The sequence below is a fragment of the Falco cherrug genome, chromosome 4 (genome assembly GCF_023634085.1).
Source record: "Falco cherrug isolate bFalChe1 chromosome 4, bFalChe1.pri, whole genome shotgun sequence".
In the NCBI taxonomy this organism is placed as follows: domain Eukaryota; kingdom Metazoa; phylum Chordata; class Aves; order Falconiformes; family Falconidae; genus Falco; species Falco cherrug.
The window spans coordinates 23,225,198-23,252,350 of record NC_073700.1 but is presented as its reverse complement, the minus strand read 5'-3'; the positions used below and the strand labels follow the sequence as shown (position 1 = coordinate 23,252,350).

The 27,153-nt window shown below is 44.3% G+C and overlaps 1 protein-coding gene across 3 annotated transcripts in view; it reads right to left on the bottom strand.

Moving 5' to 3' along the window:
* Nucleotides 1–27,153, bottom strand: part of GRM7 (glutamate metabotropic receptor 7) — a 304,125-nt gene that overhangs the window by 108,603 nt on the left and 168,369 nt on the right. For all 3 annotated transcript variants that reach the window (XM_055708082.1, XM_027811686.2, XM_027811687.2), the window contains exon 5: nucleotides 5,402–5,542. In XM_055708082.1, the coding sequence (XP_055564057.1) occupies nucleotides 5,402–5,542 (141 nt within the window). The remainder of the gene's footprint in view (nucleotides 1–5,401; nucleotides 5,543–27,153) is intronic.

Below are 27,153 nucleotides of genomic sequence, written 5' to 3'. Positions count from 1 at the left end.
GCGCAGCTTTGCTTTCGACCCTGCATCCCAGCGGCAGCCAACGCTCGTTTGTATAAACCTGCCATCCCGAACCTGGAGCGGCACTGGAGATGGAGCCCTTTCTACGGTCACAGCCCTCAACACTGTCAAGTAGGAATCAGTCTAAATTTAGCCCCTCTTCCTGACATGATTTCTACGGTACTGTGAACAGTTAAGGTCTTCATACACCCTCAAGTCCAACAGATATTCATCCCAATGAATACCATAAAGCTGTTCTCATAAGAAGTGAATCATGCACACCATGACTGCTGGCATCCATTTAAAAAAAAATGCTTTAGATATTGGCCATCTGCCATTAAGTTGCTTGAGATGTCTCAGAATATTTTTTCCCGAGATATGGATTTTGATAGCATTCTGAAAACTATTTTTCTTACCATAGTAAATTGCACTTTGTTAATTCATTAATGCACTAGATCACTTTTTGTAGTCAAATTATAAGTAATATTCTGATATCCTCAGGCTCTGCTATTTGCTACATCTTCTGTTTCTCATTATTTTTCTTTCCCTAACATATGGCTTCATAGTACAAGCCATCTTGACTGCTGGTGAAAATAATACCGGATATTGCTATTAGTTTCCTTACCCTCCAAAAAAAAAATCCCAGTTATTGGTACCATTTTAATCCAAACCAGTGATAATCAAGTGGTTTGCCAAGATTATCTGGGCTTTTTCCGCAACCCCTCGTTTTCCATGGTCAGGAAACACAGTGCGGTGCCACATCTGGGGTGATATGCCCAATTCTGACTTGAGCTTCCAGCATTTTGGATACATGACGTATTTCTCAGACACAGAAAACCCAGACCAAGTGTAGCTCTCAGCCCTCTGTATTGCTTCCTCCCCTTCAAAGGGTAAATCCTCTCATACAAAAAAGCAGTTAGAGGAAATTCTGACAGGTGCATGACACATGCTGCACAACTTTATTGTAGAGTATAAACATACAGGATAGCAATTCCTTTGCTACTTTAACCTTTTCCTTTACTAAATGGAAATCTGACCTTTTCTTCCCTCCCTAAACAACCGCGGTACCCAAAGCACACTGAGAAGCCAGGCAGAGCATCCACTGAGCTTATACCAAGCCCCTGATGCACACCAGAGCATTAGGTATTCTCGCCCCAGCTTTAGAAGCGAGTGTGTGTGCGTACACATACGCACACTCAAATTACTGCCTTTTTAATTATTTTTACCTCAGACACCTCTGTCCTTTGCCAACTTTTAATCCTACCTTGTAACATTTTCAGATGAGAGAAACTCAGTCCTTAGAACAGCCTTTCCCGACTGATGCTTCTTCCATTTTAAAAGGGATTTGGCCTCTCTAAGCCACTGAACCTTTGCCCAGTAAAATGCTGCTGATGGGGCAGCCTCCTCACAGCATCATCCCTCCACGTGCCCCCTCCTCTTCCTCCAGCCTTCCACAGTGACCCAATGAAGGCCAGGGCTCAGAGATGCCCCAGGACAGGTGGGTTTAGGAATTCACTCCTGGCATAGCATGGCACGTTAATTTGCTCCCACAAGGAGCCGGAGATGCTCCTCATTGCACCATGCACCGGCAAGATTCAGAGTCCTGAGACTGCTCCTGCCTGCCCACTGCCTGGGAGGGTGAATCTGGGTCCCTTTGAAGCATTTTCTCTTGTTCCAATTTAAATTCTAAACACATCCATCCCTCTTTTATGAGCCCTTCTGCTGAATTTCTGTCACTTCATCTTGCAGAGACCTTTCTCCCAGCATTTTCTTTAGAGCAAGTCATTGTCTGAGCCATCATGTGGGCTGTATATTCAGACTGATTACACTTGCAGATAATTAGAAAAGCTCTCCGAGTAATCTACATTCTGATAAATGACATCCAAGGTGACATCACCCTTATATCACTTCATTAAGTCTCCTTGAGTGTAAAGCTCTCTGAATTAAAAGCTATGTTTAATAAGTGAAAACAGTCAAGTGTTGCAATTTCCTTCCCAAGTAAGGCCAAGGGGCTGGGGGGTAAGAATGCAGGTGCTCTCCGTGCAGCGAACGCCTCGGTATTCCCAGTGCTTGCATCTCTCTTTGGCATGCACCTCTTGCTGCCACAGGTGAGTGCAGGTGCTTCTGACGGAGCAGAGAATATTCCATACCCGCACGTGGAGATGCTACTGTTGGAAACAGGAGCAGCCACAGGGCGAACACCCCGATGGGTGCTGTTAGCAAAGCAACCTGCAGCACACTGCGTCTCTCCGCACCGGTGGGGCAGGGCAATACCACTGAATGCTCAGCGCTGTGGATTTGATTCAATAACCGCTTTAAAAACCATGAGCAACTTGGTTCACGACAATATGTACACAAAAAACTTGTTTTATCATCTGTTATTGCTAACTCCCTGTATCTCAGGGCACTGGCAGTGTTAGTCCGATGGGGTTTTATAAGGAAAATACCTTCAGCCGGGACAACCAGACCCGGAGCCCACCTGCACACGGCGTGGGCAGCTCACTCAGCATGGCTCCTTTGCAGAGTCACGGCTGTCAACCACAGCACTAGTCTCTTCTGCAAAGACAATTGTTGTCCTCCCTTAATCCTTCCCTATAAAAGGACATTTTTACCATAATGCATGGTACGGCAAACTACTTTTTTCCCCAAATGTTCCTGCATTAATCTGACACGGCCTGTTATGACTGAAGTGAATCTCTCTAATGTTCTCGAATGCAAGTAGCAAGGAGCAGAACAACAAACTGCCTAAAACCAATGCTTGTTACCGTCAAGCTGTTTCAGTGATTACATTAGATTCCCCAAGCAGCCTGATGAAGTGTCCTTAAAAGCAAACTGCAGCATCCCTCAAGAGCAGAGGCAGCAACTCCAGGGCCTGGCGGAGCACAGAAGGCAGCACCCGCTGCTTGCAGAAGGCACCAGCCCCTCCGCCCTGGGGACAAGCAAGGGGCTCGGCTGCTCCTGCCAGATGGGCACTGCCGCTCCAACACGGCCCGCATCCCAGCACAAGTTATCTGCACCACAATATAGGTGTCCTTGGCAGCGGCAAAACTTAGCGGCACAGGATGATGGCCTGAACCACGCCAAAATAAATCAGTCGCTAGAAACAGCAGAATTAATTCCAGCAACGTGTGTATTTAATCTTATCTAGAAGGTGGGCTAAACAGATTTTCATTTTCTCATACTACATCTTACTCATCCCAACTGGGGGAAAATTTTCATGCTTAAATAAATATAAATGGCATTAATGCAGAAGTTCTGCATACAGAAATATTGCAGAAAGTTGCGATATGAAAAGGTAATTTGCCATGGGGTGTCTTCCTGGAGAAGCTTTTCTTCTTGGTCACAGGCTGTGACCACGAGCACTGAGCTTCTCCCTGCTACGTGCAAGTATTTCCATTTGGAGCACGAGACCTCACGCCAGTGCTCAGGAGCCCTATTGCTCTCAGAAACCGATGGCCTGTGGCCTAGTACCTTGCTGCATTACAAATTACCAATCAAATTTTAAAATAATGATGATGATCATTCATAATATTATTACATCAGTGGGACATTACAACTCTCATACTAGCAATATAATTCAAAGGTAATGCTTTTCCTGATGCACAATTTACTTCAGTTTGGAGAAGAGGGAAGGAAGATGTCAGGGCATGTCATTTGGTACAGTATCAAGCTATAACGTGGCTTTTCAGTTCGATAGGGTAAGTTAGCCATCAAAAACAAATGTTTCTGCTGAATCTATGCCGAGGGAAGGCAGAGCACCATTTTTATGTTCACATTGGAAAGCACAGGCTGCCAGCAATTGTAATAAAATAATGGCATAAACAATAAGGGTGATAAGACACTCTTTGAAATTATCCTAAAGATCTTTTAGCGATTTTTAGTCAAATTCCTCCCTCTGGGGGAGATTCCAAATTCCAAATTTAACAGCAGTGTATTCCCAGCGGTAACTGCACTGTTTCTAAGCACAACACTCCTACTCCCATCCGTGAATTGAAACCCAAAACAGATGATATGAAATATGGAAAGTTTTCATCAATTTTCAATCAAAGTAAAGCATATCCTCCTATGAAATAAATTTCCTTTGATCGAAATTCAAGGCAATTATTCAACATAACACATTTAAACTGCTGCTGTGAAAAATTAAAAGGAGAGGGAAGGAAAGGCAAAGGGAGGTGAGGGCAGGGTGGACATCAGATGGCATTATTGGCTTTACCATCTTTACCGCAGGTTCTGGCCAAAGCCCACCCACCGCATTTTAAGCCCTGAGCAAATGCCCCAACCCCACAGTACCAACATTCATGCCACACTTACAGGCTCAATGGGACGTTCAGTTTGAGGGCAGACACCCTACATCTGTGAATTTTAGAAATACATTTCTAGATGATCTAACACCTTAATTCACACAAGATTATTAAATTGGCAGTGCTGTTATTGTCCCTGTGGATCATTTGGCAGCACTTGGGTCAGCTCTGAATAACCCCAAGAACATGCACGACTCCTGTTGTTCCCTTTCAAAACAAACACTTCCAAGTTCAAAGAACCATATCACCCCATGTCGTTAAGATGGATGTGCTGAGAACTGCACAACTCATTTAAAAATGAAATGGCCCCAACTGTTAGTTGGGCACCTCTGTAATTAAAAATAATTCCTTAAATCTCCATGTGATCAGGAACAGAAATCCCTGGAAAATATGATACTTCAAATGGTGAGCAGTACCTCACAAAAAGAAAAGAGGAGTGAATCTGTAAGCCACCAGAAAATAACACAGGTCAAACAAGACGCTACCAAAAGTCACAAACCTCAGTCACAAACACAGAAAGTGCATTTGCTGTGTTACTGAGCTAAGGCTGCAAAAAATTATTTAACCCAAATTTCCTAAATAACATTAGTGAAACCAAAAATTGATCAACTTTATGCTACCTAAAATGAAAATATCTCACTCCGTGCTAATACCTTCCTACAGGTGCATCACCTCCAAAAGTTAAATCGAAACGCACGTGGTCAGTATACGGGCACGAGCAGACGGGGCTTTGAACACAGTAGGTGGACGGTTTGTGATTTGCAGATGGGTGACAAAGCATAAGCTGTGGAAATACTCCCCATCTAAAACAAACTTACACAAACAAACCCTCAAGCCACCCTGCACTCAGACATAATTCTGGGACCCATGGGAAATAATGATTTTCTTGCTGGATGAACAGCCAGAAAAAGGAAGAAATAGAAGAATTTACTCTTTCCATCTACTTCTCTTGTCCTGCAAGACTGATGCTGCTGTTCCTTTTTCTCTACAACCTACAAAAAGTCAATTTATTTTTTCAATCTGTCTCCAGCCAAGCTTCCTTACATCAGCTGTGCAGCTACTCCACTGCAGCCGCACGAAGAGGGGGAAGCCAATCAAGTTACCTGTGCATTTACGGTCCGTGTCTTCCTTCTTCGACCCGCTGATGGTTAACTTGCAATTGAAGTTCTCCTCCCAGTACTCTGCAAACCACACATTCCTTCTGTTGTTCTCCAGGGTCCGGGAGGTGAAATAGGCATCGAACCCTGGAGAAGGAGACAGACAGAAAGCTGAAGCCTAGGTCGGACTGCACGGGAAACACTGCAGCCTGAAAAAAAAATACTCTGCTTATATCCTCAATATCCAGTATGCGTTTGCATCTCCAGCCACACGAGATGCCTGCGGGAAGGAAGGAAGTCTGTTGCACACTTTGCCTCATCAGCTGCATCTTGCAAGTAAATTACTCTCCTACTAAACTGTGAGGTATAAGGCTAGGTAGGATAAATGTAAAACAGAGATAAATACAAAAAAAAAGTTAAGTGAAAAGCATGGATTAGACATATACTAATAATGAATGAAAATAAATGATACAGTGCAGCTGATAATAGATTGAGCTCAATACAACTAATTTTGTAATTAACCTCTCCAGACCTCCAGAGAAGGCAGTTTCATCCGAACTGGCCATAACCAGGACGCTTACTGTTTTTCTGGCATGTCTTTCCCCCTTAATTTCCTTTCACAAAGGTACAGATAAAGAGCAAAACTCCAAAGTGGTAACTGTGAATCACTGCTATTTCCCAGGTGCTGGGACTAGACATCCTGAAGTTTGTGTGTGTGTAAATAAAAAAGGTTTCCTTCCTTAAACCTGTGAGACTTTTTGTTACTGAAGCCAAATAGCCAGAAACAGCTTGCAAGAGTAAAAATGACATATAACTCCAGTATCAAAATAATGGGGGAAAAACTTGCAATTTTTAACAGCCGAGTAGAAGGGCAGTAAAAATATCTGAAGCCCCCCGCCGCCGAGTCTTCTTTTTCTGAAAATACATAGCCCTCTATTCACTGAAAGAAACCACGTAACAGCTATTGAATAGCTGTGTAGCAGCCGCTAGTTCAGAGGTTTTTTTTCATGTGGCTCCCAACCAATATTCCATCTCTCTGTAACCTCACCAACTCGCCAGAAAAACAGCTTTTGTGGGATTTTTCTGCCCCCCCCCCCCAACTTGTATCACTGTATATACATACACATATATGTACAAACACATACTTGTGTATAGCAATTACAGAAAAGGTATATCTAAAGGCTTACGAACCAGGAGGGCAAACAAGAATAATTAAAACTCTACTACAAAAGTATAGTTTGCTAAATTCCGATCACAAACTAGACCTGCCATACTGTAAGAATTTTCTCTATCAAGTGTTCAAAATCTGTAGTTTAAAACCAAACCAAATATCCTTTACTGGTTCAGACAATACTCATTCAAAGACCGTGGTCATTTTAATGGATTTTTCTCACAATACAATACAGAACTCTGAAAAAAACCCTTACTTTTCCAGTAAGCAACGGCAACTTTAGACCAAAGGGAACATCACGTTTCTAAGTACTGTGGGTACTACTGCTTCACTTCGCCGTGCTTAAGCACCTTCCTATCCATTAGTCTCTTTCAAAGCTGAGCCTAAAGAAACCTCTGTGCATACAAATAATTGCAAATCAATAGACAGATATCCTCAGTACTGGCACGATGGCAGAAATCCCACTACTGCAGTGACCAAGGCTCCAAGACACCATGGTGTGCCAGCAGGCTCCAGCAGAGCACCCTGCTGGGGTGACGCTGCTCCTGACAGGCACCGGAGGGTTCTCAGGGCAGTGACCAGCGGAGATCCCCACCCTCCCACCACAACATTTTTGCTGTTTTGCCATTCCAGCATACTTTCAGTTTTGCTTGGCAAACGAAAGATTTGCACGAGGGCAAGTTGCAGCACGGTGGGGGCTGGGCGGGAGCCCCGCCGATGGCGCAGCCCAGCCCGTGCCGGAGCAGGCTCTCCCAGGCAGGCTGCGCAGCGCTGGCTTCGGGATGTCTCCAGAGACTCCAGCACCTCTGGGCAGCCCGTGCCGGCGCTCTGCCCCCCTCAAGGGAAAGCAGTTCTTCCTCTTATTCAGAAGCAACTTCTTGTGCTGCAGTTTGTGCCGTTGCCCCGTGCCCTGTCGCTGGGCACCGCTGAAAAGAGCCTGGCCCTGTCCTCTTGTCGCTCGCCCTTAAGTGTTTGCGTGTACCGACAAGGTCTGCCCTCAGCCTTCCCTTCTCCAGCTGAAAGACCCAAACATACTAGTGCATGTCTATGTGCTCATACAAGAAGGCTTTTGTCTCTTTTTCTTGTCTTTTTTTCTTTTTGTAGCCAACAGAAGCTGTATTCTCTCATCCGTTCAGAAGGAAGAGTATATGGAGTGACACAGCCAAGTATTCTTGGCATAGAACACGGAAAAAGGTTTATCACCTCTGCACCAGAGGTGCCAGGGAAACATGCAATCGTCGTTCCATCCCTTTAGCCAGGTCACAGGCTCCAGACAAGCTGAAATCCCTGGTTAATTTTACAGGCATTCCCAAACCTGACACCTTCAGAAGTAAGGATGCTGTGCCTGTTCTTTTCAGAGACTTGTATCGGTCTTATAATAAGCGTATTCAAATAGCAGCATATTCACCACTATTAGCAGTGCCAAGTAGTTCTAAATCCTTCTCAGCAATCTGTCTTTAGCCTGCAATGAGCAACATCCGAGCTTTTGCTCATGGAGACAGTTAAATTCAGTATTCTTCACGTAACCTTCCAGAGTTGCAATCTTAGTTCAAGTTCAGTTAGAAGAAAAAGAGTTTTTTTCCTTTTACTAAGAGGGTTGTTGAGGTATTTAAACTATGCAAATCTGAAACGTGGATAAAGCAGATCAAATCGCAAAGAGGACTTGAAAGTGCTGGTTGCACACTGAGAAGCTCAGAGGTAAATTATCTATCATCCTGAATGTGCAAATCCATTGAAGACATGAGTCTCAGAATATCTATTTTGTCCATGTACTCGCCTTCACGGGCTGTACTAGCACTGCAGAAGAGGGCAGGAACACAGGAGCAGCAGGCTCTTACAGAGGTACTAAACTCTCTCTATAGATTGCATGATCACATGTTTCCTTTGGATTTGTGGTTAAAAAATGACAGTAAACACATGTTCCATTGAAAGAGAGAAAAAATTTCCTTGCACCATAGCCAACAATTTCTTTCCCTGAAATAGGTGGGTAAATTGACTCAATCTGGCACTCCACACAACGAAATTGAGTCAAAGGAAAAACATATGGCATCATTAAATTAGCATAGCAATCCATCCACTATGGGATAAAAATAGACAGCATGTAAACAGATGTTTTCAAATAAGAAAGAAGATTAGGAGAGGGGTCAATCTGTCTCCTTGTATCAGCTTTGCGTACTGTTGACCCAACTATAATACACATTTTCCTAATTGAGTCTACTGTTCATGACACATACACAAACCCCACTGCTCATGAGCCAGAATGCATGTCATCTCCAAAAATCAAACCAGAAAAATATTGGGGTCTTCCAGAAACAGGCTGAAACCAAAATTTTACCTGCAGCCTCACTAGAAAATACGCGTAGGTCTCTCTTGCAACGACAGCATCAGGGTGCTTCAGAATGATGGCAAACCCTAAGCAACGAGCCATACCAACTTACTGACACACTGCCTAGTCAGTAGCCAGCGCCTGAAGGACTGCAATCAAATCAGGGAAACCTGCAAGCAAAACACCAACATGGGACAGGAGGAAACCCCGGGGGTGAGTTTAAGTACTTCTGAGTATTTGAGTCAGATCCATATACTCAGTATGGCTCGCCCAGCCCTTAACGTGTGTTTTGCAGCTTGAAATGAAAATGCTAGAGAATAAAACTGCAAGAAATTGCAGGAAGAGAGCCAACCTGTGACAGCAGAGACCCCCCCGATTGCCACCTCCTTATGCTGAGGCAGGGACTTCACCTGGGTTTCCCACGTTTTAGGGATATTGTTCAGTAAGACTCTCCTGCCACAGCCGTTCTACTTAATAACAAATCAGCAACTCAAACATTTCTGTGCATGGTCTCCAGAAGGGACAGCACTTTTTCTGCACTTCCAGGATGAAACTTCCTAAGGAAAATATCCATATGGATGGGTCAGAAGAAAATTCAGAAAATACTCTTAGATTTTTTTGTACATACAAGCCAAACCTGTTTTCTTGTAAACCTATGTGCGTTAGTTTTACTCATAATTAAAAGAGCATTTCAAAGGGATATTCAGTCATAAGATCTGCAATATATATATATATAGCCAGAAACAGTAAACTTTACCGACATGCCAAACTAACTGACCTCTGGGAAAAGCGCTCTATAACTTAATAAGATAAAATCAATAAGTCTTGATAAAACTGTAATAGAATTCCGTAAGAATTTCTCTAAACCTTTACAGATTTAATAACAAATAATAACATTCTCATTGATTTCTTTAATGATCCCTCTGCATTCTCAAGAAGGAATAAAGGTCCCTATTAAAGAGTGTACATTTTTTATCATTATTTTCTATTGATCAAGACAAGCAGGCCAGTGACTGACAGAGGGATGGAGCTAAGCAGCCGGCTAAATACCTATTAATCCCTTACTGAGTGGAAGTATTGGGCACCCGCTCGCTGCCTCTGGCCGCATTGCAGACCAGGGCACTCCTGCTCCCACAGAGCCAAAAGGCAGGAGAACACCTCCAAAAGGCATCACCGTGGGGAGCTGCCCTCCTCCCCAACATCCCTAGGACCAAGGAAGGTCCCCCTGGCCACGGCCAAGTGGAAGGAGTCCTGCACGGCTCCGCAGGGCCGAGGCCAGCAGCATGCTCACAGGCACCAACTGTTATTTGAGAAATATTTACAATTTTTACTCAAAGTGCTAGCACACACACACGACCAGTGTGTGATACACCACAGAATAAGACCTAGAATGTTTCATACCATCTGGTGCAAACCCATGCACCTCCACTGAATGAACTGTGCCGGTTCACAGGGGATGAGATTTTCATCCAGTGTAAAAGTTAGTATGAATGCTCTGTGGAATCTCACCACTCCTAGGATGGGGTTTTTTTTTCTTTATATCATTCTCAAGAATACTGTCAGGGAAGTTATTACGACTTCTGAAATACACCGGTTGAACTGAATACACACCATGCTTGGTGCTCTGATTTAAACCAACTAATCAATACCATTTCATTTTTTACCCTCACCATTATTTGCAGAAGGGTAAATGTTATTGATGCACTTTACAGCAAATTAAAAAAAAAAAAGAAAAAAAAAGAAACCTAGAGGAAAAATATTTGAATATTCAAATTAGAGAAACAGATGCATGGATAATAAGCAAAGCAACCCCCAAACATTCAATTCTCAGCAAATGCTGACCTTTTGCAAGTGTTGCTGCTATCACGCAACCAACTTTGACAGTGAACTTTAATCAAACATTAGGAGTCCCATGATGAGTTTCAGGATTTAAATTCCTATCAAAGAACAGTTTGTAAAGTAATTACTTATCTATATTACCGTATTTTGAACACTAATCATAAGGCTATGATGGAGCCATGCAAAGATTAGAGCCGTGCAAATACTGTGAGTTAATGCGTAAGGATTTATGTCACATGAATTTATTTAATAGCCATGACTACAGGAGTTCTCTGACTCTCCTGAGCAAAACTGAGACAAGCACAAGCACCTGCTAGGAGGAAGGTGGTGCAAAATGCCACAAAGTACCGAGCCAGGGAAGAGGGGTAAAAGCCCCTGGGCAGCGGTGGCAGGTAGCTGCTTTTCTGAAGGGGCAAAAGAAAAACGGTCCATGAATAGGAGCCGCTGCAGCACTTGTTCTGCTGCTGATCACACGTGACAATATGACACCGTTGCGTGCTGCAAAATGCTGTGGCAGCACCTTTGCAGGTTGGTGCAGAGGGAAGGAACTCCTGAAGTCACGGGAGGAATAACATCAGCAGTGTTAGGTGACTCTTCATCAGATTCAGTCTGTAATTTGTTAATTCGTAAAAAGCTAATGCTTGCCACTGTCTCATAAATGTACATTCTTAAACCTCTTCTCAGTCAGGATTATTTCTGCTCTTCCCCCGTACCACAAAGCTGTCCTGCAAACACAAGCAGTCCTATCCATGTCAGTGGGTTGGCGTCACAGCGACATCTGAAATGCACATCTAATTTTAGGTACCTTTTTGTATTAATACGATTCACAAACATTAAAGCTGAAATACAGGCAAACGTGCTCCTTATAATAATGACAGACTTAAGCCTGTGCTTAACCTTAATCTTTTTGAACTGAAGACATTAAGACAACTTACACGCGTACTGCTAAACATAAGAGTTTGGTGTTCAGGGGCTCAGGGAATTAGATGACCCAACCCAAAAAGCTGGATGCTTAAACGTAGGAGTAGGAATAATCGCTTCTTACCCTTGTATGTGGCCAAGTACTACACTTGTGTGACAAGATTTAGCGATTTCCCAGTGTTCCCCATATATCATACTTAAGAAAATTACTTTTTTCAGCAAATAGCTCTAAGAGATATAGATAGTTATTTTATGAGATTTTAAAAATTAAAATAAATCTTTTATCACTTTAAAACACTGTGATTTGATTAAATCATTATTCTTACACATGGAGAGATGATACTACCTAATAGGTCAATTTATTTTTCACCCCAGGATTAATATATAAATTCACTACGTAGTGATTAAACAGACTTAGGAAAAAAAAATAATCTAAAAGGGAGGGGTGGGGGGTGTAGGAGAAAAGGGACCCAATCCCAAGCTCTGCAGAGGGCTGAAGTCCAAGTGATTGACAAATGTCACTTGGCTGCAATGCAACCAGAACATGAGCACTTTTGGTTGTTTCCCTGCTTCCCTCAGTGGGATACTCACAGTGCCATCCACAGCACCCCTTTGATCAGGGAAGGAATTACCAGCAGTGCTTCTGTGACTGAGATTAGAAATCACCAAGGGAAAATGGGAGTGCCTCAGCCCCAGCTGGCTGGAGTCAGGCTCTGCATGTCAATTTTTATCTGGGTGTTTTATTGTGCGCCGATTACAGTCGGTCATCTGGGGGGAGAGTGCCAGCACAGCACCCAGCCCTTCCCCAGGAAACCCTGCCAGCCCTCCAGCCCCCCGTCCACTCTCAGAAACCCCTCCTGGCTGCTCCTGGACCAGGGCATCACTAAACAAGGATGCCACAGCACTGTGGAGACAGGAACCCTTCGAGAAATGGCTCGATTCTCAATTGGAGAACCAGGCTGGCTGACCTGTCGTTGCTTTTTACACCCAACCCCCCCCCAATAAAATAATAATAATAAAAAAACCAAACAGCGAAATGATTTATTTCTATCATTAATATTGCATCTCTCTTTCCATTTGATGTTACATGTTGCCCATTTTCTGCCTGAAAGCATAATGCTCAGCCTCCCTGCCAGAGATGGCTGAGGGAATTATACGTGCTTTGGAGAATAAACCAGACTCCCAGACTAACGATGTGGTTTGCCATGGTCAGCTGCGTTACGGGGGGGCAGGGGGACGGCAGGTTCACAGAGGAGGCATTTATCATGGGGAAGGTGTCAGGCACGCATTGACAGGGAAAAGAAGGCTGCAGCCAAGGCAGACAGCTGTGCAGGAGGGCAGGGAGGTGCCCGAAGAGGAGCAATCCCCTAGGAAAAGAAAGAGATTAAACCAGGGGATCCAGCACCAGCTAAGCCAGGTTCCCTATCCCTGGAGGCGATCTGCGGGCGGGGTGGGGGGAATCCTGAGGACCCGGGATGATAACTGCTATTGGCATGAGCAAACCAGAGATTATTATCTTTTTTTAAAGAGACTTCTGTCACTTTGTGTTTACCAAATCACTAGTACGCGCTAGGAAGCATCTACTTTGTGTGTCAGCAGTGACTTCGAGGGCTCTGAGGTTATTTAAAAATGAAAATAATTATGCCTAATTACAACACAAAGTTGTTGACCTCCTGTGTTTCTCATGTGCCTAAAGTGTTTTCATTCTCAGCCTGTGTGGCTTGTCAGCAAATAGAACATATTGACCCAGTTTCACTACAGTAGTGATTTTATCATCTAAGATATTTTATATTTTTCTCTTCTTTGTCCAAAGTATGTCCACATATAATTAGTTATACAAATTTTGTTTACCCAAGTAGTAAAACATCACTTACTATTATTACTAATGTCAAGTGAATGCAAAGCAGCTACTAATTTTTCTGATTTTCCTAGCATGCAAGCCAAAATAGTTTAATTTGCTGACATTAAATTTGGGGTAAAAGCATTAGGTGTGGAACGATAAGATCAATTTTAAGACAGCTAGTCTTTTTTCAGATTTTATTATGTTGCCCAAGCCACACACTACACAATATTATGGAGCTATTAAGATAGTCTACAGATACTTCCTTGACCTTCTTACTCCATAAAAAGGCCATAATATTAAATGATTTTATTAACTCCCTTCACATCATAAAAATGCTTCGCAGTTGTTTTGTTTTTTAATAGTTGCCGGTAATAACAGTAAAAAAAGGTATTTTAGTTGATGTCACATTTGACTTTTTATATATGATGACATAAATCCTGCACAAAGGAAATTCGACTTGCCATACTCAGGGCAAACCTGGGATTTTATGCTACAAAGCATGTATTACGGAAATAGATATATATTGGCCAAGTATAATTTTATAGAAGTGATAGTGATGACACAGCTGCCACAGCAATGAGATCATGACCTAGGTGGTGTCTAGCCAGTGCTGTAACAGAAAGGTTAATATAGAAGTACGTTATTACTCATTATCTACATTTTACTGCCCTCAGGCACTTGTTGCTTTCACAGAGCTCCCATCTATATCCATATGAACAGGGGAAACCCTATATTTATTTCTGCTATTCGTTATTTTCATCACCATACCAGCCAGAGGCCCCATCCGAGGATGAGATTTCCCTGTTGCAGCAGGCACTGGACACACAGCCAGGAGCTCATCCCCATCCCTGGCTCCTCTTGCTGCCACGGTCTTCTGGACGGCACCAGGATCATTCTCTTTCCCAGGCAGGAGGCTGACGTTTGAACCTAGAAGGACCTACTGTTTATGAGTGGCAAAAAGACCAAATCCATGCTACAGGCATAAGATGAAGAAGGCTTGTGTTCCTCTTCCCCCAAACTGCAGACTTCATAATGCATAAGGGTTTTGCATTTTCAGCCGCAGAGGGACTTTCTCGGCTGACACCAGCATAAGTCACCCCGGTTGCCTAACGTGCACGGTGCTCTCAGCTGAATACTTCACTTCTTATTCAAACGACTCCTGCTGCGGGAATGAATAATTTTTTTATGAATTGCAATACGCAGAGTGCCAGACAAGGGAGAAGCACTGCTCAGATAAGCCTACTCTTGCGAGTGAGGATCTGTATCTGCTGTAAAGATTATCACCAGAATCAGGTCAAACAGAACAGATCTAAAAATACATCCAGAAGTAGAATATCTCTCCCAGCAATCAATGCTTTCCTGCTGCCCAGTTACTGAAAATGGGCTATTTGTCTTGCCAGGACCTTAGCCATGAAGTACTTTTCCATTCTTCCCCCCCCGCCCCCCAACCTGAAGATGAGTAAACCCCCCCCTCGCTTTTTTTTTTTTTTTAATGCTTATCACCAGGCAACTCAGTTAATAGCTTGCTTTCCCTCTCACCTGCCTACCCAGTCTTCTTGAAATTATATTTTCCAGTAAAGCAGAAAGCAACAGATACCAGCTTTTGCATTAATCTCATCTGGCAGCAGTAGAACTCGAGCGAAGTTACACAGCGTCACCCAGGGACACGGAGCCAAGCAGTGGCAAGTCAGGCCCGCGGGTCAGGATGCTGATCACTCCTTCCTATCAATAATGCTTACCCCCAGATTCTGAGCTGTTATTTCAGTTTTTCCTTTGCAATTAACTATTTAACTGAATCCCTTCGTACGCACTGAAGTCTTCCTCCCATCGGTTTCCCAAGTTCATCCTTCCCACCCTTTTTGACTAAACAGGAGAAGCTGCTCCACAGATAGCCTGTTTCATTTTAATAACATAGAGCAGTAAAACCAGAGAGGTACAGAAGGTCTAAATGAAGAACATGAGAGTGGTTTTCTCCCCTTTGATAGCAGCAGCAGCCGACAAAATGCACACTGCATATCCTTAAAAGCATTTAAGCTCAAGTCATCTGCTTGCATAATTTAAAATGAGGATAAAAATACAGAAATCCCTCTATGTGGTAATGCAGCAGCTGGAGTAATCCCTAAAAGATGTTCAACAGGTTGAAATTAGTAATAAAAAATAACAAAAATCAATCAGTATGCATAACAAACATGCCAAAATGAAGTAAATGGGACATCAGAGCCGGAGCGGCTGCAGTCACTGCCCGGCGCCGCGGCAGGGACGGTGGGGGTTCGGCAGCGCAGCACCCAGAGCACCCTGGCTGCTGGGTGGGTCGCCCCCCATGCCCCCGCTGCACACATCCTCTACTTCAGCAGACAAGCCAAGAACAGGACCAACAGTGATGCCACAAAAAAGGTAATTTTCCATCATTCTGTGACACACGACCTAAATTCTGAGCTGTAAAGCCATAAATAACCCTGACGGTGGTCAATGCCCACCCCCAGCTGTGCCGTTCTGGCACACGTCCTTAAAGCCAACTTGCAAACCCCAAATCAATGCTCAGTTGCATTGTTATACCTTCGCAGCAAACAAAACATGAAAGGAAATCAAAGCCTGTCCTCCTCCTGCCTGCAGTGGGAGAATAAGGCGAGACACACACTGACGGTGGCTGCGACGTACCTGGCTAGTGCCGCGGGGAGGGCAGCGCCGGGGGCAGCTCCGCCGCGCACGAGGCAGCCCCAGGCTGTGGAATTTGCTGGGTTTCAAATATTATTTCCTTATGCTGCATTCAATTCTTTCAATATGCAGAGTTAATTTGCTTTCTTTCTCTGTATATATTTGCATGTGCCTCGCTGAAGTGTTACCATGTCAACAAGAATAATTACGGTATGTGTAAATATATTTGTGTATCCTAAAATTTATATGCACACTCACAGACCCATACTTATACACACACAGCACCCCCCAAATCAGACATCGAAAGTTGCCTTTTTTTTTTTTTTTTTTGCTGTTGACATGGTAACACCGGCTAGATGAAAGTAACAGCGCTCTTTCAAAATGCTATTTAACATGATGCCTCTTCTCTGCAGAGCCATCATTTCAACAGTACACATGGCAGACACTTGCAAGCCTGAGCTGTGAGCTGCAGTCAGGTGGAGCCAATACATAAACTGGCACAACAGAGACCATCCATGCATTGCGCCGGGAGAGTTGATATAATTGGCTGTGCACAGCAAAGTCACGTCTCAGTAGTTTAAACTACCATAACATCCCTAAGAAATTACCCAAAAACTCTATTGCATTCTTCCCTCCAAGCTTAGTCTGTAAAAAAAAAATAAATAAAAAAAAAATCACTTCCTCGAGTCTTGACAACTGACTTCTTCATTATAAGGCAGTTTTAATAATGCCATCCAGCCAGAGTGTGCTAGGGCATGAGATGGAGTGATATAATGACTGCTCTCTCCTTCCCTCTCTACAGCCGTCTTGCCTGAGGCTGCTAACCCAAAGTTTCAGCTTCTATGCCAACTGTGTGCATTAATCACACCAAACCACACGGCACAATCCAGAAGAGTACTCAGACTTGCATGCGAGCAGATAACAAGGGTGATTTCTGAGGCTGGGGGACACGGTAACGTCACTGGGGCTGGCCTCAAGGCCATGGAGTCCCGCACAGGAATGCCCACATCGCCCCAAGGACTTGCTGTTGGGATACCCTGCACCTTTTAGGGAAAGCAAAAGCGTTTTCCAATTTGGTTTAAACTTTTTGGGAGCAGAATACCCTCCAAGCACCCATTCCTCATCACCTCCATTTGGCAGGGCTACCCCACCATTAGCTAAGCATCCCTTGGGATCCTGGCCAGCCTTAAGGACCATCAGGCAAGCACCCTTGGCCAGTTCCTGCCTTGGATCCTCTCATTTTTCTTACAGGCTGCAAGCACAGTACTCAGCACAGAAACTCAAGCCTCATCCCCAAGGAGTGGCACGCAGATCTTCTGAGAAGGTAACTACCCAGCAGCATCTCCCCCGGGTGCTGCGGTGAAAGTGAGTCCCTGGTGTCGCGCTGCCCGAGCACCGGGCACCAGCCAGGGCTGGGCTGCTGGCACAGGGCAGCAGGAGCTCAGCCAGAGCTGGCACCTCGCAGGGCACTTCCAGACCTGGAGGGTTCAGGAGACCTCCCTCGTCAGAGATGCGTTAGCAGAGATGAATAAGGCAGTCTAAGCATAAGGAAACTTTTAAATGGCTCTCAAGTTGCAAGATAATTTGTATTCCCCTCTCTTCATACCAACACATTAACCAAATACATTATTTCCATAATGAGGAGATGAACATCTGTGTGGCTTCCCAAAATTTCAAGTGGCAATACTCGAGACAAGTATTCTCTCTTTGGGGACTGACACATCAGCATTTTAAATAACTGCCAAAGCTAAAAACATAAGTTAAATTCTAAGGAGACGTTAAAAGAAAAAGTTCAGGTACATATATTTTTTGTTTTTTAAATAAAGCACACCAATTTAACTCCACAAAAGTTGCTGCAGTACTGTATTAAACTTCTTTCTTGGCCCTGTTTAAGTGAACTGCTTAATGCAAATTTTAATAGAGTGCAAGACAAACATCTGAAGCAGCGTTACATAATTGAAAATTACTGTAAGACAGAGCCGGGTCTCCGAAGCAGTGCTCGGGCTCCCAAACCCCGTGGTGTGGTGGAGCGGCCCATAGCCCCTGCGGGCGAGATGCCATCTCCCTAGGCTGAAAGCCCACGCCACCAGCCAGGCGCAGGGACGTGCTCCCAGCTAACCTGCGTCCTTCTAGCCTTTGTCCAATAAATCCAGCAGATCCCCAGGAAAAAAAAGAAATCCAGAACCCCAACTTTGCAAAGAGGCTGTCCCACTGCTTAGTTTCTGATTTAAGCCATTGCTTACGGCAGCTGGAAAGCCTCAGAAGCCATTTCCAGCCCCAAACAGGGCACACTGACAAGTGCCCATCACCAGCCACCCCTGCGTGGGACGGGGCCAGCAGCCACTCAAACCTCCCACTCAGAAGCGGCCACCCTGCAGATTTTGTTTCATCCCAACCCAATGCCTCATCTGGGCATGACTACCAACACACAAGAAATCCATCTTCAGCATCTTTTCTTCCACACGAGACTGATACTTTTCCTGTTGTCCTTGACTCCTGCACGCAGCAGTAGGCTGTAGCCGTCGTAAACCCACAAAATCCACAAGCCAAGGGATAAAGGCAGAGAACAACAGGCTCTTTCCATGCAAGTGCCTTTAGCAGCAAAGCCTATGTGGCAGCTCAGCACACCTCTGCTGAGGAACAGAAGGGATGTCAATAACATCCAGATGTCATCAGCAACTCCTTCCATTAGATCCTAAAATATTTTTCTTTGGAAATTCACGCTATGTGAAGTGGTAATCAAACTGAGAAACACAAAGAATAAACTTGAAAACAAAGATTCAGAGTATGTCCTCATTACAAGGCTACTTTCAACCAGTTAACCACCATGAGTATCCCAGAACAGAAATTGGAGAGAGAAATAGAAATAAAAGGTTAGTTTCACTTCAGAAATACCTGTGGGAGCTTACTGCGCCACAGGTGCTCAGGTACACGCCACACTGCAGAAAGCCAAGAACTGCACCTACTGTCCTCAGCACAGGGAAGTAAAAACGTGGGCACCATACCTGCTCGTGGAGAATATATGGAAGCCTAGGCACTACAGGTGGCTGTTATCAGTGTAATAGCAAAACAGTGACTCTAATTAGGCTTAATCATCATTCACAAGCAATTAGACCATTCTCTTTTCAGTAGTAATAATCAAATTGATGCCACTCACGTGCTTCATACTTACTTCCACAAATTGTAACACAATTACTTTTTGGAAGGTGAGATACATCAGGACCATGAGCCATTGCTGAACCACCAGCAGAGCTGAGAGAGCAGTACGAGAGGTTTTTTCTTCCCCCACTGCCTGTGTTTTTCTATAAGTGGAAACCTTCCATTTGCCTGGCCCTTTATTAAATAGCTTCCATGATTAATCACATTTTTAATTGTGTCATAACTTAGTTAAGAGGGAGGAAAGACTCCAAGTGCAATAAGCTTTGGTTGACTGCAGCTCAATGCCAGGTGTGTATGGGAGCTCTTGGCGCACTCCCCCATGCACACGCATGCGCCGTACACCCAGAGCTGTGGCTCCTGCCTGTTTTGCAGGGGAGGAGCAGCACAGGGGCAGCTCAGCCAGCAGCAGGACAGACACACAGCACCTGGGCTCGGGCTGCACCAATAGCCTCTGCTCCCCAAAACCCCCGTCACCCAAAGCCAATGGAATTTTTCTAGCAGAGAAATCGCCAATTAATTTGCCCCATCTCCCAGCAGACGTGGTGCTCAGCATTCCTGGCAAGCCCTCCTCCCCGCGGGCAGCAATGCTGCGCCATGCTTCTGGGGACGGATGCTCCCAAATGTGCTGCAAGCCGCTCAGCAACGGTACCCGAGGGGCTGGCCGAGCTGCTCCTTTCTGGAGGCAACATCAGACAGCAGGCTGGCAGGGAGCAGCAGACACAGAGGGCAAAGAGAAATCAGCTGAAGGCTCCTTCAAGGGGATTAGTAATCACTGGATTCTCAGACACAGAGCCTGTGCTTTCTCTCTAGCTCTTTTTCTTTCTTTCCCCTAATTTTAACAGTAGTTTGAGAGTGGGCAGAGGCAGTGTGACAACTTAACCAGAGGCTCTCCATCTTACAGCACCCCAAAGTAAGCGGGCGTTGCCCATGACCACATCCTTCACCCCCTTCCAGCCCCAGGCTCCGAGGTGGAGCAGCAGGCTGAGGCACACCACGGCATGCTGGTCGCATTACAGCTCTGCTAACGTGAACAAGTGAATCAATTTCCAGATGGACCATATCACATAATTGAAACAAAGACTGAACTACACTTTGAAGACGTATTACCATAAACTGCACAGAGGGGTATCTTGACTTGCAAACACATAGTTCTTCACCATCCTACAATTATATTTTAACTATGAGGCAAAAGGTTTGTGTTTATCTATTGTTACCAGGAGATCAAGATCATTGGTCTATTGACTCCTGCTTCATTTCTCTAAAGAGCTAGCGTATGTGATTACATGGAGGATTTTTTTTTTCCTATATTATTTTCCATTTCCTTTGCTGTCACGTAGTCAGTCAACAAAATGAAAACACATTCCCCAAGCAGATCTGCAAACCCAGCATGAGCAAAGTGGGCACTTTAGCATTCATTGTATCATCTTTAAGGAAATTATGTGTATTATTATGTGTATTATTTCCTAAACTATTACTTTCAAAAGTCTATAACCATTCAAGCATTAACAATGCAAACTAAAAGGAAAAAAAAACCAAACCACTCCAATCAAATAAACAAGTAAACTCCTTCAGATCTCTGCCCACTTACTAAAATTAGCACATTTATTTTTGTGTCTGAACCTGTCTTACCCAGTGGGGCTCAGCCTGTTTCAGAAACACACAATTCATGTGTGTGCACGCACGTGGAGCCCCAGCAATGGAGAAGCTGGAGCCCACAGAGATCCCCCCTGGGATGTTCCAGATCCCCGTGGTGAGAACTAGGACAGTAATCAATAGCTACTCATGCAGGAAAACACCAACACTAATAAACACATAATGCTCACAGTGAATTCATTCTAAATGTGTATTGCAGCCATATTAATTTGTGGCTTGCAAGCAGGGATGCCATGCTTGCATTTTACTTTAATAAAAGCCTCAACCTTTTTTATTTTCACTTTGCTTGAGAGATTATGAACTAGTATTTCTTTTCTGGCTTTCCAATAAAGAGAAAGAATAGGTAAGTCACAGAGGATTTCAGAGACTAATTTTAAGTGGCCTGGAGAGAGAATCTTTTTAGGTTGTGGTTACCGAGTCAGAAATACCATATGAAAAAAAAAATAATTCTTCTGAGAATTTAGGAACTCCTGCTTTCAATTTCTTTCAAAGACAGACAAAAAATAACCCCAAAGAGGAAGAGTAATATTAAACAAGTTAATACTTACCAGCATTTGTAAAGAGTAATGCAAGAGCTGATAAGATAAAGAAATGTATGAGATGTATGAATTCAAGCAGAGTGGAAATAAAGTTACTGTAAATATATTAGACTGAAAGTTATCTTGGTAGAGGATTTAATATACATGAATGAATTACATATGTGATTTAATAGACATTTCTGATAAAATACATGCAGTCTCTTGGAGAAGCAGAAGCGCTGAGCACTGAATGCACATACCTGCCCCCTCATCCTCCCGACAGCTGGGTGGGGAAGGGCAGGAACAGCACAGAAAGGGAAGGAGACCCCACAGATACCACAGCAAGCCCCCCAGGTGCCGTGAGCTCCAGCTGCCAGCGCAGGTTCAATGCAGCTCAGCTCTGCTTCGCTACCACACAGGAACCTGCCTCACCCCATGCCCCACACAAACCCCGTTGGAAGGTGTCAGCAGGGCAGTTGCTGATGGCATGGTGCTACAGGAGATGCTCCCAGCAGTGGGATCCATCTCGGCTTCTGCCTCTCCCTGAAAAAGCCACTTCTCCAGTGGGCTACACTGGTATTTAGTTAGCAGATGGCAGGTATATTAATGTTATTTTATTTTCTTGTTGAAAAAAAAACACCAAAACCCAAACTTGTAGAAAAGACAGAGGACCAAACCTTTTATTTCTTCCATCACCTTATGGCACAAGCAGATTGTATTTGTATTCTGTGTTTCACTGCCCCCAATTTCAGTGTCTGAAGCTTCCCAAAATAAAACACTGTAATAATTATAAAGGAAAACGGTCACTTAGTATCCATGGACCTAATCCCAAAGTCCTTACTCAGAGCTCTTTCTTGAGCCCAAATTCACCACAGACATGAACAAACATTGAGACCATTGGTTCTGCTCAAAGAAGCATCATTCCTCATTGCCTGTTTTGCAGCATCTATGGGCAGTCCACCAGGCACTGGACTGGAAATGCTACGTACTATATTAAACTCTTTCTGCTTTGCCAAAGCCGTATACCAGAGAGGAAAAATTATCTGTTTCATTAGGAACAATCTGTGGCTCTCAGCCCTCCTGCAGAACGGCATTTTTAAAAGGAGGTATTTGGGACCATTCATGACTATTTTTACCTAACCCAGGAACAGTTTACATCAGAAAGCTCCTGCAATTTCTGTTTGACATGAAAAAATACATGAAATATACATGGTAAAACAAACACTTCCAAGATACTTCCTGTGCATTAGACAAATGTCTTAACCTCTTAAACTATAATGTCAGAAATATCTGTAAAGATGCAACCTCATGCCAAGAGGAGAGGGGAGCTCCTCCCTCTCCCTCCCCATTCCCACAGAAGCAGCTCCAGCCACGCTGGCAGATGTAGGGTATGATGCTTCAGATGGGCTGCAGGAACACCTCACCACCACCCCTCCCTAATGCCCTTCTCCTGCACCTTTGTTTCATCAACAAAACCACCCGCACTCCCAGCTCAGTACTGGAACACCCTCCCAGCTCTCTGCATCGGCCGGGGTGAGTTAAGGAGGCAAACGTAATGCCAGTGCTGTGCTTGGCACAGTATCAGTGCCAGCACTGCTCTAAGGGAGTGGGAGAAGGTGGTAAAATCTTTTCTTGACTTCTGTTTCTACGTTGAAACAGAATTCCAAACTAAAACATTTATACATATATATATAATTCTGCATGAGCCAGCTCTGGTTCAGTGGCTCAGAGGGGCTCACTCACACTGGGTCTGGTGAGGTCCCCTGAGCTCCAGCCCTTCCCAGATTCTGTTTTACTAACAAATGGAAAATTAATTCCTATGAACAAATGAGGCTTAAAAGTCTGCACAGAAGCAAAGACTAACAGCACTAGAAAACACTAGGATTTCCTAGTGTGTGTGTCTGTGTGTGCGTGGGAAACCATCACTTGCCTTCTTCATGTGCTTGCTGTGTGCTAGCCATGTGCTGCTGAGCTCCGCTCGCAAGGATGGGAAGTTTGGTTGCTGCCCTTGGCTCTGCTGCCTCGCAAAAACGCTGGAAAGCAGCATATGGCTGTCTGCTGTGTGGAGGAAGAAATGCTCCCCTGTGAAGCCTCTCTAATCACGGGTACCCGTCACCGCCTTCTGCGCAGAGCAAACCTGCAGAGGAAGGCTTGGAGGTTCCTACCAGATCACATGCAGATCAGGAGCTGGCACACCAAGATAGCAGGCTTTCTAAAAATAAAATTCTTCCTTTCTGGAGGGAAATACTGTGCCCAAATGTGTCCAACAGACAGCTCAGACAACTTCAGCATTAGATCACTGAGAGGAAAATTGTTCTTCAGAAGATTTAATTCAGGTTATCCCAAAACAAAGACCACTGATGATATATCCAGTGATCAATAGCTAAATATTACTCTGTGAATTCTTAGAGCACCAACCAATTTGTGTGTATATATGTGCGTATGCATCTCCTTCTCTCAAAACAACCACCCACACAGTCTCCAGTGTCCTGAAATAACAGTTGAATATGAACATCAAAGAGAAGATGCCAACATAAGCCCTGGGAGCAATATGCAAAGCACAGAAATACAGAGACACAGACATGTACTCACCGAATGAGTAACAGCTGGCTCGCGTCAGAGAAGCACCTCCAACCTGAGGAAGCTGAGTCTGTTGTGGGTTGGGCAAGCAGTTCATTTAATTTCAAGGGGGCAAAGAGAAAGCTCCCTGTATCTTTATTTTACAATGGTTCTTTATGGTCCAATTAGAGCTTTCTACCTAATTTCTTTGCTACGAAGCAGCAATGCCATTTGAAAAGGTACTGGTTCAAACCCCATCTGAAATAAAATTTCTTGCTAATGCCATTGTGGTTATGAGCTGTGTCTTGTACTGAGCAGTGGCAGATAACTCTCTTTAATACTCCAAAAAGATCACATCTTCAAAGTGTCTAAGAAACCCCAAAAGAACTCCCATAACTGAACACCACAAAACAGCCAGAAGTGTAACTTCAGCAAAATACTATGCTGCAGAGAAGGAGAAGTTTACATTTTGACTTGCAGTGGTATGTGTTTTTTCAAAACGTGCTGCCTCATGGGAGCTCAGGTCTGGAGTGCTATGGGGCACTGCCTTTGAGTCGGTGGCAGCACAGAGATTGCAGCCGAGCCTGTACTTCTCAGTGACTAACACTTACAGGCAATCTTGAACAAAAGGAACAAACCCAGAGGCCTCAATGCCTTCATTTAAAAGGAAAGTACAAAAACAACATTAATCTGAAACTTTACAAACATTGTGTTTCTTAGCTTCTCTATATCTGCATATTAAAAAATAATGCTACCCTTAAGCCACTCTCTCTTTGAACTTACTAAACCTCTCCCCAAAGCTTTCGCTTCAACCCTGGAATGCGAAGCACTGTGCTCCTACTGCAGTGCCACAGTGAACGTACAGTGTCTGCCTGCAGCCCGGCACAGCCCCGCCTGCCTGGACCCCCAGCACCACCATGTCCCCCTGAGCCCGGGTGTCACCGCGCGGCGGTATCTGAGCCAGCATTTCATTGCTCCGTGCTCTTCGTCGTGAAGCTTCAAACTGGCAGCCCACGGGAGAGCGCGGGGCAAGCAAGGCACGGAGCCCGGCTCGCCACGCAGCCCAGCTGACGCACGCTGGCTTTGGCAGCGCTCAGCCCAGCGCACCTGCTGCCCTCCTCGCACTGCCCTCCCGCAGCATGAGTCCCAACGGACACAGGCAAGAAGCGATGAGACTCAGCACTAACCCAGGAGGACTCAAAGCTAATCTTAACTCCCGGAGTGACTTTTTCAACGGGCTGGAATTGATATGCAACAAACTTTTCAAGGTTGCTAGTGTGCCTTGGATTCCCAGTAATCACGATATTAATTTAAATTCAATTCACAGCTTCGTTAGCCTTGGGAAAGAAACATTCCCAACAAGTTTGTGGGTAGAATGACTTGAAACACTGTGTGATTGGTACAGAAAAACAAAAAGGCAAGCTCTTCCTTCACGGCGCCTGGCCAGCCAACGGGTTCTCTATAAGGAATGTGCACTTTTTGACAAAACATACCAAAATAACAAACCTATCTTAACAGATGATACATTCCTGTATTTACTTAATAATATAAACACACAACACCCTAGTATTTTAATTCCAAAGCTGGTAAAGACAATTTACTCATGGGGGGGAAAAACTGCAAACAAACCTTTACATATATTGCCCTTCGTGCAAACTTTACTTGTAAGAGCGTCCAAACCAGAGTTGCTCTGCCAAGTTACTGACCCAAACGTGTATTTCCTGATTGGCGTCACTTGCAATTACACTATTTAAAACCCCAGAAACCAGGGCATGCCCCCCAGCTGCTGGGGCTGCTGGCAGTGCGGGGAAAGGAGGGCGACGGAGCTGGCCCCACTGCTCTCAGCCAGCCAGCCCGGAGGTGCCAAGCACCCACAGCCCCACTGATACCGGAGCCTTCCAGCAGTGCCGAAAGCAAAACAGGTCAGATGGGTGGTGGCAAGGAGAGGAGAGGAACAGTCAGGGGAGGTGATGGGAGGAATGAGTAAATCCGGGAGTGGCAGCCCATGATACTTCTGTCTTTTCCCTTAATGATGGGCATCCCCTCTGGCTTTTGATGTCTGTGGGCTCTGCTACAGTGAGGCTGCAGCGACCCCCCGGTCCTGACAGCCCCACAGCCCAGGATGAACCAACCCAACCCCCCAGCCACATCTTTCCATCTCACTCACTCTACCTAAAGGCACTCGCACTCCAAGGTCAGAGAAAAAGCTTGAGAACAACAGAGTGCAGTTAAAGTCTCTGAAAACGGCTGTGAACAAACAAACAAACAAATCCAAACTCGACTATTTTACAAATCTTATTATGACAGGTAAGACACCCTTCCGTTCTGTTCAGGGAGGAGGTGGGTAAGTTCCACACAAAGCACATCTCTCCCAGTGAAACATCCTGGGGTAAATGCAGCCACAGCTGGATGCAGAACAGCTTGCCCATATTTATTAATGTTGGATAAAACTCAATACTGTCTCTAACAGAGGAAAATGAACTCCAAGCTCCTTTGCTTTGCTAGACTGGGGATGTGAAGGTAAAATATTTGAGAGTCACTAAACAGTGAGAGAGAATTGAATTTTATTATTTTCTTAAATAACCACTCTCACTGTTTTTTTCCTGGGTTTAACACTGCCCAAACAAATAAGAAGCAAATCAGCTGTTGTTGGATTTAAAACCAAAACATTAAAAACATGATTTACCATCTCTCTGGAAGACAAACAACTGAAAAATTTAAGGACAGTTATGTTGGTTTAGAGCACTTGCGATGCTTCTGGTGGTATTTTTTTGGAATTTTGTATTTTTTTTTAATAGCTAAGCACTTCCTTGTGCTGAATTTGAGCCATCCTTCAACCTCTTAGCTGAGAGCTTCATGAGATTACAAACCTCAGCCACATCCACAGCTTGCTGGAATTAAATCATTAATCTTAAATCCAGTTGAAACCCTGTTGGTTAGTCATCAAATTCTGAACTCAGACCATAAAGAATATATTCTTTTTTTCATTATCAGCAAAGCATTTTGCAACACCTTCAAAAATAATCAACATCATATATATGTATATATTAGCCTCTGTATTTCTCTTACAGCTGTTCCTCTCCTTGGTTTCATTTCACTGTGAGCTGGTGTCCG